The sequence below is a fragment of the Nyctereutes procyonoides genome, unplaced genomic scaffold, assembly GCF_905146905.1.
Source record: "Nyctereutes procyonoides isolate TBG_1078 unplaced genomic scaffold, NYPRO_anot_genome, whole genome shotgun sequence".
Taxonomy (NCBI): domain Eukaryota; kingdom Metazoa; phylum Chordata; class Mammalia; order Carnivora; family Canidae; genus Nyctereutes; species Nyctereutes procyonoides.
This window is the reverse complement of record NW_026575160.1, coordinates 17935015-17952733: the sequence shown is the minus strand read 5'-3', so window position 1 is coordinate 17952733 and position 17719 is coordinate 17935015. Positions and strand designations below refer to the sequence as shown.

Here is a 17719-nt window from a genome sequence, read left to right as displayed (position 1 = left end):
GTGCCATGAATTTGGGTAGAGAAAGGTGACATCCATATATTGGCTTCTGCTCTTATTCTCTCAATTCTCAAAAAAGGCAATTTGACATCATTTTTAATAATCCGTAATCCCTGCAAATTTTGGCTGTTCTTTGTTGTTTTAATTACAATTTGAAATTAGACATGCAACCCACCAATCCACAATAAAACACTCTGAAGCTTTTCTTCTCAAAGGGAAACTACTTTTAATCTTTAAACTCTGCACAAACGTCCCATTTTATTTGACTAGTGTTATACTGCAGAAACGGATTACTTTCCCAACAAAGAAAAAACAGTTTAATAGACCGGATTTTCATGTCATTAGAAAGTCTTCTGATCTTTTTTTTCTCAACAGAATTATTTGTTTTTGAAGACAGAATAACTCTGGTCCTGCAGACAAAAATCCACATATAAGGGAATATCTGTTAAACAAAATCTAATGGGACACTTTTCTGGGAAATGTTTATTTGTGAACAAAAAAATACATTTTCTTAGACAAATCTACACAGCCTATGCATACGCTGTGATTCAAAGCAGTCTTCAAGGTTTTTGTCTTCATCATGCAAACTGGGTCTTCACTCATGCATAACAAAACCAAGGAAAGTATGTGACTTGAGTTCCCAATATTGTATCTCAAGTCAGTCTTCTCAATTCAAAGTTTTGGCTTTGAATATTGAAATGGAATCTGGATAGAATGTAATTAATACAGGGAAGTGACCCAAGTCTTTTGATATACAAAAGGATAAATAGTTTCTTTGCCAATTTCTAAATTTGAAAATAAACAGGTAGTATGGTTTTACCCTTTCCATCTTTTTCATTGAAACAAAATGACTCCAACCCTGAGTTGGGTTTCAGAATTAAAGAGTTTGCTCTTTTTAACTTTCAACAAATATTGCGATGATCTCCTGTTTTTCAAATATGTGATCTGGGTTCTCCTGAATATAGTCAACTTTAATAGAGTTAACTGTCAAAGAAAGAGAATTCAGGATCTTGGAACTTGATGATAGAACAAAAAGATTCCCCAAACAATTACTCAGAGGCTGCAAAGGAACTCTTGCCATTATTCCTGTCAGTGGGACAAGTGGCACTAAGCTGAGTTTTTAGGATGGTATGTTCTGGAGGATTCCTATGTTGTGGAAGTCATTTTCTTGTATGAAAGCAACTCAGAACCTGTATCTGACTATAAGAGTCATGTGTGATTAGCATAGTACAGTGCTTTTCAAACTTTTCTATAGTAATGAGTTTTTTTTTTTCCAAAGAAAAATCTCTGCTAAAGCCTACTGTACAATGTCTTCAGAAACAGGGCTACTCCGGTTGATTCGGACCATCAGTTTCTCCACGTAAGCCCAAAGCTTGGCAGAGCCATAAATGAGAACCACTGGCAAAACAGGGAATCAGAGTCAACTCAATCTCTTATTAGTTGTCAGAACTTAGATAATTTACTAACTTTTTGAGTGTATGTGTGTGTGTGTATTTTCATTCTTGCCTTTCAGGATTGTTACAAAGATAAGTGATAATGCACATATGATGTCTAGCCCAATACTTTGCATGGAAGTAGTTATTACAGAGCTGTCTCTATTCTTGTTGCTATTGTCATCAGAATCCCAATCATACTGAGCCAGACTCAGTATGGAATCATCCTGAGCCAAGTTCCAGGCCTGTTCTAAAGGGCTGTATATGCATTAACTCTGATAATGTATAGAGGATGACACTGAATCTTAGGGGGTTAATTAGTTTGCCCAACACACAGAATAAGTCCTGGAGTTGGATTTAGGTTTCAAAGCCTGGGTTTAACTCCAGAGCTTGAGCTCTTAGCAGTAGCATGCAGGTCCTTCTTAATGATAAAACATAAGGCTCACTGTGTGCTTGTGTAGGTCAATCTCTCCATATCTGAGCTTCCTCAGTGTTTAAATGGGGAATATTTCCCTTAGCACCGAGAGACTCAAATGAGGTAAAGCCTGTCATGTGCAAAGATTCTTATTTTTGTATAAACAAATGGTGACCTGCATGGTCTGCCCATTTTATCCAGTTTGATCATATAAACTGACAACCTCCAAATCTTCAGGGGCACCTGAGTGGCTCAGCGGTTAAGCATCAGCCTTTGGCTCAGGGCATGCCCGGGATCGAATCCCACATTGGGCTCCCTACAGGGAGACTGCTTCTCCCTCTGCCTGTGTTTCTGCCTCTCTCTGTATGTCTCCATGAATAAATAAATAGAATCTTAAAAAAAATCTCCACCTCCAAATCTTCATTTTCATGTTTGTGTGGAAGCAACTCGGGTCAAAAACACATCTGAACTTTGTCAAAATACATCTGGACTCCAAAAGGAAATCTTATTTAGCTTTAAGTTAGGTTTCCTAGAAAAAACTTTTCTAAATTAAGGGGCGCCTGGGTGTCTGGGTCAGTTGAGAGGTTGAGCACTGGGCTCTTGGTTTAGGCTCAGGCTGCATCTTCATCTGGGGGTTGTGGGGTCAAACTCTGAATGGGCTTCATGCTTTTCCCTTCTTCTCCCTCTGTTCCTCCCCCTTCTCACGCACTCTCTCTTTCTCTCAAATAAATAAATAAATCTTTAAAAAAAATTTTTCCCTAAGCCCAGTGAGCAGTTTTGCTGTGAACCCTTTTTTGAAAATAAGGGATTATAATGTAAGTGCTTGATACAGGACATTGTGTATCACACACTGATATAAAAGAATAGGCCAGTAAGTTTTGAGAGGGAAGGCATTTACTTTGTGGGTAATTCCAGAAAACACTTTGACATTCTTTCCATAACCATAATGTTTTATGATGCCTTAAGTTGAGTACATTGATATTGGAGTGAAACATGGTAGCTGTTATACATACTATATACACACGCATTTTTGAAGATTATTTATGGAAAAGGTAGAAGGATGAAAGTTAGGGGACATCATAAGATCAGAGTAGTTGAGTCACCTGCGTGCTTGTTGTAGATTCTATCCTTGAGAGACTTGCTTCATACCTCGTGTGCCATAAATAATATTCAAAACACTCAGTTTTACGTTTACATTTAATGTTTACACTGTAGGCAATTTGTCTAATTGCTCACCTTTCTAGAATGTTTGTGCTGTGTCCTAGTGGTGGAACAACCATATACATTTAGAAGACTACCTACATTTCCATAATTTTTGTAATTGGCTATTTCATACAGACATTTCCTGCAAGAGAAGGAAGGTGTTAAATTAAAGAAACAAATAATTCTTACCCTGATCTACCTAATCAAAGATGTATATTTAATCTCGTTTGTCAAATTTGGAAGAGGACTTTTGGGAAAGGAAGGAAGACAAAATACAGTCACTGTTTACTACTTCTCTATAAATAAAGATGAAATGTAGGAATTGATGATCAAGGTAGAAGTCAATGTTGTAAAAATAGAAATAAAGTCCACACATCATTTTTCCTTTCTCCTTTGTTATTCAGTGATTGCCAACAAATTGTGAAAAACTTTTTTAGCTGAGAGGGGTAGTATAGAAAGAAAAATGAGAAAAGAATAGAGAGTCCCTAGAAAAACAATAGGAAAAATGGAATTGTAAAATGGAATTGTAGGATAGCCTTTTCATCTAGAACAACAATCCTCAATTTTTTTAAAAAAAAGATTTTAATTTATTTATTCATGAGAGACACAGAGAGAGGGAGAGAAGCAGAGACACAGGCAGAGGGAGAAGCAAGCTCGATGCAAGGAGTCTGATATGGGACTCGATCCTGGGACCCCAGGATCACCCCCTGGGCCAAAGGCAGGTGCTAAACTGCTGAGCCACCCAGGAATCCCAACAATCCTCAATTTTAACTGCATGTCAGAATCATCTGGGGAGCTTTTAAAGCCTACGGATACCTGGATCCCATCCCTGGGTATTCTTGTTTAATGGATCTTGGGTGACGCTTTAATGTCAGTAATTTTTAAAGCTCCCCTGTGAGCCTAGAGGGTATTCAGGATAGAGAACCATGGGGGACACTAGTACATAACCCATGGGTCATCAGGTGGGCTGGGCTTCTAGAGGTCTCATGTCTATGGGAGGAAGGGCATGAGCTATAGGAGATGGTGTTTGGAACTAGTGTTGGTAATCAGGTCATTGAGGACTAAAGATAGCAAATGTTCTGGGTGGGACAAGCAGCTCTCTATATCTTGATTCCCCTTTTGTGCTCTTTGTTGGAGAGTTCAGAGAATAAACAAGGAAATGCCATGAGATGTTTAGTGATCCTTGGGGGTTCCACATGCCGCCCTTCATCTGAGGGCAATAGGTCTCCTTTTCTACCTCCATCATCTCTGAACGCATCTGCCTGATTGTCAAGGCAGAAACACAGCAACCTTTTCAAAGTCTATATTGGAGAAATGGAGATAAACCAGGGAGCCTAGAGTCTGACCCAGGGAAAGAGTAAAAAGTTTAAAACGTTTAGAAAGGGAAGCAATCTTGGGGAGGAGTACAAATGCAATATACCAGGAGTCAAGTTGGGGCTGGAAGCTGAACCATGATGCAGGAACCAAAATAGGGATGTGTTCAAGAGAAACGAGGCAGCAGGAGAGTAAGAGAGGGACATAACAATTGCAGGGCACAGAGGTTGTTTGGTGCAAGACTGCTCTGGAAAGTGATCCTGTGACTTGTCTCTAATTCTCTAGGATAGCCTAAAAGTGTTCCCTGGCTACTCACCCTAGGCCAGGGTAATATGACCCAAGTGATGCTTCAGGGAGACCACTTTGGCAGAGGCCAGCATAGCTCAGAGAGAAGGAAGCTAGAGGCAGTTAGGAGGCCCCTCAGTTGGGTCTTCACCAAGTAATAGGTTTCGAAGGGGCTTCTGGGAATGACATTGTGGCAGTACACTCGGCAGTGATGTGATTGTTGATTCTGAGGGAAGAAGGTAACGGAGGACGAAGACACAATGTGAACTTGTGGCTCTGAGTCTGCACGTGAAGTACGGCAATGCCATGGACCAGGAAGTATCAGGAAGATGAACTGACTCAGGGAAATGACAGGATCAGTGTTAGATGCTGAGCGAGACATACGGGCAAGTCTTCAGGGTGAAAATGTGTTATTGAGAGTAGAAAATGCTGGACAGGAATTCTGGAGAGGGCAAGAACTGGAGGTATAGGTACCTGTGAACTGCGTATATTGGGAAAGTAGGTGTGGAGAGTGAAAAAGAAGAGAATTAAGGATGGCAGGGGGATGTTCATACTCTGAGAAAGTGCAGTCAAATGTGGGATGGTCCAGATGGCAGGAGGGTTCCACCGAAGCCAAAGGGTTTCCAAGAAGCAAGGGGGATGAAGCACGAAATGGGCTAGGAGGTCCATTCTAGTAGTGGGTAGTTTCAAAAGAAATAGCTTCTTAGTTTCTTTGCTTGGAAGTGACCGCCACCTGCACATCTCCTACACATCATTACTTCCCTCAAAGGATTATTTTTTTCCATGACATTTCTTGACTCTTCCATTCTTCACGCATTCTCCTTTCCTTAGAATTCCTCCAGTACTTCAAGACCGCCAGTGCATCCCACGGTTCAGTGGGGTGGGGGGCTCCCAAGCCTCCCTAGCTGCATGGAAGCAACTTGACACTCTGCTTCTCACAGCAGGGACTACACCAACAGCCTCGTCACTGGGAGGGCTGCCTAGCTGCAAGTCCCCAGCGGTGTGTTCCCCACAGGCCGTCGGTGTGATGTTGAATGTAAACCAGACTATGTGACAGTCCTGCTTAGAACCTGTAATGCTTCCATGTGGAAGAAGGATCGTGGCTCTCAGACTCCAGCATACAGCTGGCCCCTGGACTTCCTCTTTCTTCCACGTTCCCAACACTCATGTGCTCAGCACCTCTGGCTGGTTCTGTCTCAGGGCTTTTAAACTTCCCATTTCTTCTGCTTTAAAGGTTCCTTCTTCAGATTTCACATGGCTTCCTCTTCCTCACCATTCAGGTCGTAGCCAGATAGCCTCCTTTCAGCAAGGCCTTGGCTGTCACCCTAAGGAATGCCGGATGCTTTTTCTCCACGCCAGTCTCTACAATATTCCCACACTGTCTTCTCCATGGCATTTGTCAATATTGAAATTATCTTGTCTGCTGTTCCCATTTTCTTCCCTCTCCATCCAACTCTTTATGAATAGGACGTCTGTCTTCTTCACAGCTGTCTCCAGCATGAGAGGATTTCCTGGCACAAGGTAGGAGCTTCATCGATGCTTCCAGGGGCTGACTGCCTCAGGCCGTTAGAAAGTCTGGTCCTTCTGAGGCCTGGATTTTCTTTCTCTCTTCTGTTGTCACTTCCTCAAACCAGGCCCTCCTGACATCTTGATCTCGATCAGATTCCCTGCTGTGTTCTCTTTCATAAAACCCTGTTATTTCCTTCAGAGCATTTTCATAGTTTCAAATCCACATGTCTTTACGTGTCCACATTCATCTCCCCCAGCAGACTCTAAATTTCCACAGGGCAAATTTCACTTATACCTAGAGATACCATATATCTTGGTCACCGTGTATTCCCTGGTGCCAGGCACATAGTAGGTGCTCACTTAGTCTGTATTGAATAAATATTGAAATATTGAGTTTCTCTTGGGTTGAAACGCAGCATAGAATATATTTTTTTAAAAAGCTGAAGAAGGGTTGATAGACACTTCTCGGGGGCAACTTAGATTTCCCTGTCTGGCTAGAATGTGCTCATTGTGTTGGAAGGTCATCAAACCCACTCTGATCTAGAGGAAGATGTTTGTACCCTTTTCTCCAGTAGGACAGTTTGACAGAGGGGCTGGACCTGACTCTGCTTGAGCTGAAGGAGACATCCTGGGGCTGCTCTCGAAGGTGGGTGGAGAAAAGGCAGCCAGATGGGTCACACTGGAGCTGGCAGCCTGCCGGCCATCGCGGGGAGGCCAGGCAACCCGGAGGCCCATGGCCTGGTGGATTTTAGCACACGAAGTGTGGCCATTCTTTTCTTCTGTCCAGTTACAGTCATGCAGGTTTGTATAGTGTTCAGGTTGCTCCTCGGCGAGAAGCTCAACCTGCTAAAAGGAAAATAAGAATAGAAACAGTGGGCAACAAACCGTATTCATATCAAATAGCTAAACCAGACTAGTGGGAAAGGTACTCATGGGTGGGGGATTCTCTCCAGTAGGTTCTGTGAGCCAGCAGCTGATTTTGGCAGTGACTAAGCCATACCTGCCCCCAAATTGTGTTTCTTCTTCTCATTGAGAAAATGGCTAATAATAACCTATCTCTCATGTACAGGGGAGGAGGTCAGATTGGCACAGGAATTAGATGACCCGAGTTCGAATCCTGAATTGTCATCCGCTAGCCACGTGGCCTTGAGCAAAGGCTTCGCTTTCTTTATACTTAAAATAGAGGTGTAATCCCAGAATCTGAAACTGATGGCACTGAATTCTGATTTAACGCCTCCCTCCTACGGTGGCAGGATGCAGTCAGCTCCCCCCCCCCCCCCACTGTCTTATACCAATAGTATCTCGTCTTTGATTTGCTGAGCCCGGTCTCCCAACTGAAACTCAAGCTCCTCCACCTGCTGCCGCAGGGCCCGGCGGAGGGTCTGCAGTTGTGCCGCCTCTTCCCTGCAGGTAAAGAACAGGAAGCGATCAGATTTCACGTGGCCTCCAAGAGCCCGCCCTCCATCATCCGGCTCAAGATGTAGGTCACTCCTCTGACATTTCTTAAAAGGTAATGTCACCTTCTTCATTTGCATCAGTCGCAGACATAGCATATATCATCAGGGCAGGTTCTCTTTCTTTCCTTTTCTAAACAACTCGATTGCAGAATAATTTGCATCCCACCGAGTTTACCTATTTTAACAGCACAATGTGATGATTTTTTGTAAATGTGCCAAGTTGTATCAGTCACCACCAGTCAGTTGGGGACCACTTCCATCCGCCCAGTAAAAACTCCTGTGCCCCTTTACAGTTAACCGTATTTCCATCCCTCGGGGCCCAGGCAGCGAGGAATGGACTTTTGGGACATATGCTTTTTAATCTACGTGAACATAATGCAGATTTTCAAAACCCTCATAACCCCCAACGCTTACATTTGCATAGCCCCCACTCACATCAGTGGAAGACATCCCGCTGGCTAGCCCCTTCTTCCCAGCTGACTGCCCATCTTCTGACCTCAAATAGCCTTGGCCTTCCAGAATAAGTGTTGCTATCTAGCAAATAGCTCTCACAGACTCCCACTGAGAAAGCAAGGACAAGAACAGGAAAGCAAAGGAGAAGGACTCATTTCTCATTAGTCTTGCTCCCTGGTGCTCATCTGTCCTGCCCTGATTCCCCTTCCTTGCTCCAGGTGTGTGGGCTGCTGCTTGCTTTTATGACTCTCTTCGATAATTACCTTTCCTCCTCTGACATGTCCCTGCAAAGGAGTGCCTGCTGTCCTGTAAGATGCTGTTCAATTTCCTCTAAATGCTCCCGGAAACTCTGGCACACCGCCTTCATCGCTTCCATCTCGTGGACTGTGCACTGGGAACAATTAGAAAGAGCTGAGAAGGAAGTCTTTTCTGATTCACTGTGAGAGCTCCCCTACGCTCCGGCGGCCTTCCCACTGGGGCTCCCTTGTCGGCAAGGAAGCCCTGTCGCTACCGTGTGGGGAAGAACAGAGGGAAAGCCCAGCCTTTGGCTTCTCCAGGCAAGTGGAGGCAACACTTGGCTGGGACAGAAGGGCAGCACTGGTTGTCGATTGGTTCTTGGAGACATTATGTCCCGGAGACAGGCAGGCTGTCTGAAGGACTAGGTGAGGTAGGGGTTACCAGGGTCTGAAGGACTAGGTGAGGTAGGGGTTACTGGGGTCTGAAGGACTGAGGTAGGGGTTACCAGGGTATGAAGGACTGAGGTAAGGGTTACCAGGGTATGAAGGACTAGGTGAGGTAGGGGTTACCAGGGTCTGAAGGACTAGGTGAGGTAGGGGTTACCAGGGTCTGAAGGACTGAGGTAGGGGTTACCAGGGTATGAAGGACTAGGGGAGGTAGGGGTTACCAGGGTATGAAGGACTAGGGGAGGTAGGGGTTACCAGGGTATGAAGGACTAGGGGAGGTAGGGGTTACCGGAGTCTGAAGGACTGAGGTAGGGGTTACCAGGGTCTGAAGGACTAGGTGAGGTAGGGGTTACCAGGGTATGAAGGACTGAGGTAGGGGTTACCAGGGTATGAAGGACTAGGGGAGGTAGGGGTTACCGGGGTCTGAAGGACTGAGGTAGGGGTTACCAGTCTGAAGGACTAGGTGAGGTTGGGGTTACCAGGGTCTGAAGGACTAGGTGAGGTAGCAGTTACCAGGATGCAGATACAGGGCCAAGGTGAGGACTTATGCTCAGGAAATTTGAGTCCTATTAAATCTTGTTCAACTTGGGCGTTGAATACTGCCTCACTCTGAATATATATATATATATATATATATATATATATATATATATATATATGATTTTTTTAAATCAGCCTCAGCCCTGCTTAGCCACAATCCCCGACGGTGAAATCTGCAGGATCAGCTCCATGCAGCTAACAAGCTCATCCAGAGCAAGGCAGGCGTCAATGAGGCGTCCCACGCTCTTCATCAACCGGAATCTAGAATTGACCTCTTGTCTACTCTCCCAATCCTGCTCCTTGTTGCTCCTGATGAAAATCATTCTTTAAATGTTACTTTCTCTGCGTGACTGTGCTTCTGCTTTGGTTTCCTGATTCGCATATCTTCCTGCAGCCCCTAAGTCCAGTCCATTTGTTGGGAGCCTAATGGTTCCCTGAGTTCTTACTAGCTACCTTCGTTGTTTTCCAGCCCAGGTTGGATTATGCTTTGAAGAATGTATGATCCAGAACCCCAGCATCTCTACCTATCTGATTTTATTTATTTATTTATTTTTACCCATCTGACTTTAAGTGACACTAATGCTTGTTAGACCCTAATGCTCTCACTACAGTCCATGGGTTTGGCCCCCCTCCCTGTCTCCCAGAGTATTGTTCCAGAGTCTGCTAGTTGCCTGCTCCTTGTCTTCTCCCCCTTTACTCACATGAACAGAATTCTAGTATCTTAGGGCAACAGTGTGTCTAACAAATGACGTTTTCCAGCATCCCTTGCAGTAGGATGGCGATGAGTTGAAAGCAGAGAGCATGGACTGGGGCTTCTGGAAAGCTCTTTAAAGGAAACTGATTTTCCTGGATGCCCTCTTTCAACCTTCTCTTTTTCTTCCTTCCATGGGGATCAGTCTTAACAGTTGTGTTAATTCCTCTTAGCCCTGTTTTTTAGGAAGTCTCAGATTTCTTACTCTCCCCCCCCCCCCCGCCCCAAAACTCAATGACCAAGATCCTGGCAGTCTCATGGCTATTTTTACTGGAATTGTCATAACAGAAATAGTTTCCTATAAGTGATGTTTTTATACTGAAAGCTCCTCGTCATTTTGCTTTGAGAGTTTGGTTTTGATTCTGTCCCCTAATTTTTATATGTGAGTAACGTTTGTTACACGGCAAAACTCTCTAATTAATTTGCTTCGGTGTAAGTGCATTTGCACCGGTTAGAGGAGTATTTGAAGTGTTACTGATGTCAGCAAGTGTGCTTGAAAGGTGACTGCAACTATGACTCTTGAAATTGGGAAGGATCTCAGAGACCATGAAGGGCTCTTTTGAAGAGAAATGTTCTGACACAGAATGGCAAACTGACTCGTCCACGGTCAAAAAAGGTCAGCTTTCAAGTCTGATTCATTCTTTTATTCTCAAGATCTAACTGAGCGGGATGCCTGGGTGGCTCAGTGGTTGAGCATCTGCTTTGGCTCAGGGCATGATCCTGGAGACCTGGGATGGAGTCCCGTGTCAGGCTCCCTGCATGGAGTCTACTTCTTCCTCTGTCTGTGTCTCTGCCTCTCCCTGTGTGTCTCATGAATAAATAAATAAAATCTTTAAAAAAATTTTAATTGATCCACGTATCTGGAGACCGGGACGAGTTATTTGTCCCTTAGGCATGACCTGGTTGAAGGGTCCTAGTAGATTCCTACAGGCTGACCAAGTTCTAGGGATGGTGAGGCCAGGGACATGGAAAGCCTCAAGGAGGCTGAGCCTTAGAAACATTAAATTTTATGCTTCCTCTAGTTATTTTGGGGTAACCCTTTGTGATTGGAAGGCGCGCAGGCTGGGATTTGGGACTGATGGCCTTTTCTTCCCTGAGAAGGGAGTGAGGCGGAAGATTCTGAAACAGTGCCATCTTCTGGCCATTTGGAAGTACTAAAACTACATTTCAGGGAAAAAAAAAAAGGCAACCTTAGGCAAGGAGAAAAAGAAAAGAAGCTGTTTTAAACTCTTTTTTTTTTTTTCCCAATGTAAGTGCCGGGTTATAACCCAAAGGCAATGAATTAAAGGTCTACTCGACTGACCCAAACCCATTAAAACAAACTTTAACTTCAATTGTAAGAGCAACACCACCAGGAAGCATTGAAACTTCACTTTTGAATGGGCTCATCTTAACTTTTTAAGCTGTGTGTGCTTTTTTTTTTAGTTAAATCTAAACCATGAGCATTATAGAAGAATTTTCTGATATCTGAAAGTCTTATTTCAGATGATCTCATTTTCTTTTCTGGAAAGGGTTTTTTTTTTTTTTAATTGATAAATTATTATGAAGAACTCACATATACATAAGACTTAATCAAGTCAACAAACCAGGGTGACCCACAAGACCACAGAAATGGCATCTACCGGGATCCCTGGGTGGTGCAGCGGTTTGGCGCCTGCCTTTGGCCCAGGGCGTGATCCTGGAGACCCGGGATCGAATCCCACGTCGGGCTCCCGGTGCATGGAGCCTGCTTCTCCCTCTGCCTGTGTCTCTGCCTCTCTCTCTGTGTGTGTGACTATCATAAATTAAAAAAAAAAAAAAGAAAGGAATGGCATCTACCAATTAGTCAAGTTAGTCTCTGAATTGTTACCTACTGCCCTGTAAGGGGAGGAGGTGGGGATGTTTCCTGAGTCTTTTATCTAAAATTGCTCTTACTTTCAACACTCATTTGGAACTTCCATTGACAGCTTAGAGTATCTGTCCCTGCCTATAATCTTCACTGGGTCCAAGATTTATTTTCCAGATAATTTTTTTTAATGAATAATTTTTGTAACCCTAGCTAGCACCTAGCATCTGATTTAGAGACATTTTTCTCCAGAACATTTTTCAAGCCTTACAAACCCTTACACACTCACTCACCATAGATACCTTTTCTCTGTTCTTGAGTTTGTTCTTTGGCTTAAGCAGCCTCCTCTTGTGGGTGAATGCAACCCCTCATTTTCACTTGCTTTTCTGCAAGTGTCTGCATGCCTATGTGCACACCTGCGCACAAGTATAATAATGCATGTGTAAAAGATTTTCTTTGAGTGTATGTTTGTGGTTCCTTGAATCTAAGTAAGGAGAAATGCATTGTTATCTAATAAAACCTTATATTTCAGGGTGTATAATGTCAGATTAATTTGATGTAAAATAACATTTTTTGGTATAATTGTGAATTCTAGGAGGAGAGCAAGCTGAGGCACTATGAGACAAGCTTTTAGAAGACATGAGATGGTGGCATGCATTCTCATTTAAACTCCTATTCAGGGATCCCTGGGTGGTGCAGCGGTTTAATGCCTGCCTTTGGCCCGGGGCATGATCCTGGGGTCCTGGGATCGAGTCCCAAGTCAGGCTCCCTGCATGGAGCCTGCTTCTCCCTCTGCCTGTGTCTCTGCCTCTCTCTCTCTCTCTCTCTCTCTCTCTCTCTGCCTCTAATGAATAAATAAATAAAATCTTTAAAAACAAAAAAAAACCCTCCTACTCAGTTGAAAGCTGCCCACAAGTCTAAAGATGGCCATTGTGCATAATGAGACACAAAACCCCTGCATGTTCTGCAGAAGGGCTAATGTTTTATGATGTCAAATCAAGAAGAAGGTCTATTTCCAGTTGCCAGATCTCTCCACATAGCTGGGGCTACTTGGGCCCAAGGTCATCTCTTGACACCAGGTAGGAGAAATAGACAGAGGGAGAAGCAGGCTCTTTGCAGGGAGCCTGATGTGGGACTTGATTCCCTGGACCAGGATCATGACCTGAGCTGAAGGCAGAAGCTCAACTGCTGAGCCACCCAGGCATCCCCCTTTATGCCTTATTAAAACTTTTCATATTAATGGTCTTACTGGGCTGTACTAACTGGTCAGCTATGCTCTGTGGATGCTATGGTTTGCCTGATGGACTAGACAGCTTCCTGGCACCTGTAGTCAGGCCCACCCTTTGAATACCTGAGCCTCTCTAGACCCTGGTGTCTCTTTTGTCTGCAGTGGTTTGTCACAGTCCCCTCAACCATGCTAGTACCCTTATGAGGTAGAGTGTCTTTTCTGCCCATGGGAGGCTGAATTACTCTTTTTTCTTTTTTCATTTGTGGCCATACAACTGAGCAAACGATAGGCTAATTGAGTATCAAATATAGAGCTATTGCCATAGATACTTGATTATAATATTAATAAATGAAGTGATAGCACTTCCCAAAGAGAATTTAACGATGGACGTCTAGCTTCTTAGTCTGTGGATACATGTTTGTTATTTTTCTCTCTTTCTTTTTTTAGATTGAGAACACAAGGGGATATAGAGAGGGGGAGAGAGGTTCTTTAAGCAAACTCCCTGCTCAGAGTGTGGAGCCCAAGCAGAACCTGGTCTCACTTCCCTAAGATCATGATCTGAGCAGAAATTAAGAGTCAGACACTTAACTGGGTGAGCCACCTAGGTGCCCCTATTTCCTTTTAGAACACAACCAGTAAATGATTTATATTGTTTTTAGGAGTGATGATGTGAACAGAAACTAGGTAGTATCTTATTATGGAATAAATAACTGCAACATTTAAAACATCAAAAGAATGACATTTGGCACATCTAGAGAGGCCTTTTATTCTGGAGTTTTTAGGATAATTTTGATTTTTTAATACTTTATTATTCTTAACAAAATATAAAACTAAATATGGTTTAATTTACATATCCTTGTAAAACTTATCTTAAAAATGTAAATTAGAAAAAAATCTTTATTCAGGATATTTTAGATTGACAACCTGGTTTTCCTCATGAAAGCTAGAATACCTGATTGTAGGATTTAATATTTTTTCTCTCTACAGCGTCTTAAAATGTCAACTTCTCTAGCTATCTTTCATCCTTAACATTTTCCTATATTAACTATGGAGCCAACAAAATGTTTATTCCCTTAGAGCGGAGCTTTTTTCAGCCCTGATGTTGTTATTTGGGGTAGATAATTCTTTGTTGAGTAGGGGTATGTCCTGTGTATTGTAAGATGTTTAGCAACATCCCTGACCTCTACCCACTAATAATAGCAACACCTACTCCAGCTATGACAACCAAAAATGTCTCCAAACATTGTAAAATGTTACCTGGGATGGGGGCAAGTTATCCCCAATTGAAACCCATCAGTTTACACCATTTTTGGGGGGGCAGGTGGGGGAAGCAGAGGGAGAAGGAGCGAGAATGTTAAGCTGGCTCCATCCTGATTACATGTGGGGCTCGATTTCACAACCCTGAGATCATGACTTGAGCAGAATTCAAGAGTTGGGCACTTAACTGACTGAACCACCCAGGCACCCCCAAATCCACCACCTTATAGCATTTAAAATCCCTTAATAAATATCAGTGATGATAGTGGTGATGACTCCTACTATGCTTCAGGATTCGGACCTGGGCATTTGAACCTCAGCCTTTGTATTTCACTCCTATGAAACTTTTGGATATCGTTATAATCTCAATGGCTTCTTTTACTAGTTCAAGCCTTATTAAATGACCCACTTAAAAATATTCCTAATGCCTGAAACCTTGCAATTTGAAAAAATGATGTAGTAAATTATCTTTCATCGATCCTCTTTCTATGTTTATATAACATTTATGCAGATTTCTAGATGTTGAAGGGCTATGTAGTAATTTGCCTTATCTTTCACATAATCACTTTCTCATGTAGCTATTACACTTCTGCAGATTTAGATATTTTAAAGTTAGACACATCGTTGCCCAAAGTGTGTGGTCCAAGAATTTGATATCAGCTAAATCTGAATTTGAATCTGGATTAACCACTTATTAGTGGGGTAAGTTGGAAACTTACACTCTCTTAGTTCTAGGTTCATCATCTGCAAAAGGGGAAAGACTTGGCATTTATATCAGGGACCCAGGATTCATGGCATGGATGAAAATGAGGGTTACTTGACATAAGGTAAATAAAGTGATTAGCACAGGCACTCAATAAATATCTGTGGAATTAAAAGAATTGGAAGGTAACTCATCAGGCATCAAATAGTAGGCACTTAACAAATTACAATTGCCCTCCACACTCCTTTGAACAGCTGTAGCCCTATGTTATCTGTGCCACCTTTCTGTTTTTCATTTTCTATACAGGAAATTTCATGTGTGACACTCTTAATTTTGTTAACAATGGGTAAGCTTGACAGCCTAGATCATTTCTCACCTTGAGAATCACTGAAGAGGGGACACTGAAGGCATCACTAAATGCTTATTGATTTATCAGGGGCAAAACAGGTTGGGGGGCTCATTCAGTTTTCAGTAAACTCAATGTCCGCTTTTAAATAAACTCAGCCAAGATGGAGCAGAAGTCCCTCTATTTCATATAGAGCTTCTAAGGAAGCTCTAGATTCAAGAGCTGAACGATAATATAATAGTAATGAAAACTAGTAAGAAGAATGGGAGCCATACAATTAACATTTTCTAGGGCTTTCTGTGTCCTGGGCACTGTGCTGAGGGTCTGAGCATGCTGAGTGCTTTAGAGGCTTTCTCTCACTTAATCCTAATGTAATCCTTTGTCAGTGGCATGAACAGACTCTCTATTTTACAAAAAAGGAACTAGAATCAGAGAGATTTAACGGCTCATGCAAGATAATTCAGCTAAGTGAATTTAAGACAGAGAATTGTTCAGTTGGAGATGAGGTACTGATGCATTAATGTTTATAACCTTACACATGAATTTATTATGCTCTAACCCTCTGTAAAATGGGGATTAATAATGAAATTTGCCTCCTTACCTCAGAAGGTGGTTGGACATATCAGATAATGAGACATTTGTGAGACTATATCATAAGCTCTAAAGCACTCTACAAGTATTACTCATGATTTGAGATGGAAAGGTATGCCCCAAGAGCTCAAATTCAGGAAGCCCAAACATTATCCCTGAGTTGGTGTTCTCCATCTGCCTTCCCGTCTCTGCAGAGATGAGATGATACTTACAGAACACAGCTCCTTCACTGTAGTGTCCTGAAGGATGTTCAACGTCTTCATGAACTGGGCTTCCAGATGATCATCTGAGCATGGGCAGTGCCTACAGGCTGAGAGCACAGGGCTGGGGCTCTGCCCCTCTGAGTGGCAGTGGGGATGGTGATGACAGCAGACACAGCAGTGGGCAGGTACAGTGTGACAAATGGCTGCTGGGCAAATGCGAGTGAAACCTGTGTCTAGAGAGACAGATTTGGTGAGGCGCTGGGCCTTGTTACGTGGAGCTGAACAGCAATGCCAGGGCCTAGGCTCACATATATTGGCCTGAACAGAAACATCACAGCACTCTCTTGATCTTGTCTCCGGTCTTGGTTCTGTGGTGGGAACAGGGTCACCCATAGTGCATTCTAAAGTCATTCCTTTAGAATCAGCCCCCAAAGCCACAGCATTCTGAGCAGCCGATGCCAGATTGGAGGACATCTGGATTGTCACAGACTTGGAACCAACAGTGTTTGAGTCAGCATTTGGAGGAAGCTTTTCCATCTCAGATTCTGCTCTATGTGGTACTTGACCCAAAGCAGGACACACTGGCTTTGCTTGAGGAGTATCTAGGTGGAGAATGGACTTTTCAGATGTTTGAATATTGTCAACTGTGTAGGACATGACATTACCGGGCTTGGAGATGTCCTGTGGTGGGCTTTCTCCTATCAGTGAGATGTTGTTGGTGTCAGTATAGGTTTTGTTGCTTTCTGCTCCTCTTGGGTCCTCAGAGTCATCATGATGGCACTTGTGAGCAGGATCAATTCCAGGTGATCTTTGGGACTTGTGGTGGTGGCTTTGCATGTATGCTTCTCCAGTCCCCTCAAGCTTCAGAAACCCATCCTTCACTTCTGTGATGTGGGTCACCATAAACCCCAGAGGACAGTCATATCTGGAGGTAACCGTGCCCATGATGGCCTCATATTCAGTTTGGGGCATGGGTAGGTACTGCCTCAGATGGCTGTCTTTCCTTGGGTGTTCTCCCCATCTGCTGGTTTTGTCCAGGGCTGTATCTGGGGCCAATGGCTCTTGTGGCTTCTCCATATCCTCAAACTGAGACTCTTTCTCTACCATGGATATTGAGGCCTTTTCCTCCCAGATACTCCAGTCTTGTTTTGAAAAGGAAGCGCTCACCGTACTCTTGGAATCAGATTCATCTGACTCTTGCTGGCAGTACTGGGGTGACACCAAGCACTGGCTCTGATCCCTTGGCTTTCTACATCCATTCTCAGCAGGATTCTGGCTGCTTGGCAAGGAAGGCAACTGTGTGAGAAACCAGGATAAAAGCAAATGGGTCAGGAGGATGGGGAAGGCACTATGTTTCAGAAGTGTGTGTGAGTCTTTTCCTTATCATCACCATTGACTGAGGAGTCAGGAGATAAGTGTTATAAACTCAATTTTACATTAGTTTACTATTTTAACTAAGCCCTTCTGTCTATGGGGCTCAGCTTCCTTGTTTGGTAAAATCAAAAGAAAATAAAAAGGAAAGGAAT

At 43.2% G+C, this 17719-nt stretch overlaps 1 protein-coding gene across 5 annotated transcripts in view; it reads right to left on the bottom strand.

Moving 5' to 3' along the window:
- Positions 1-2722: 2722 nt before the first annotated feature.
- Positions 2723-17719, bottom strand: part of ITPRID1 (ITPR interacting domain containing 1) — a 102926-nt gene continuing 87929 nt past the window's right edge. For 2 of the 5 annotated variants that reach the window (XM_055314845.1, XM_055314848.1), the window contains 4 exons: positions 16203-17489; positions 8330-8457; positions 7449-7560; positions 2723-7002 (listed from right to left, as the gene is read on the bottom strand). In XM_055314845.1, coding sequence (XP_055170820.1) covers positions 6697-7002; positions 7449-7560; positions 8330-8457; positions 16203-17489 — 1833 coding nt within the window. In that variant the 3' untranslated portion in view covers positions 2723-6696. The remainder of the gene's footprint in view (positions 7003-7448; positions 7561-8329; positions 8458-16202; positions 17490-17719) is intronic. The other 3 variants (XM_055314847.1, XM_055314849.1, XM_055314846.1) reach the window with 3 other exon arrangements.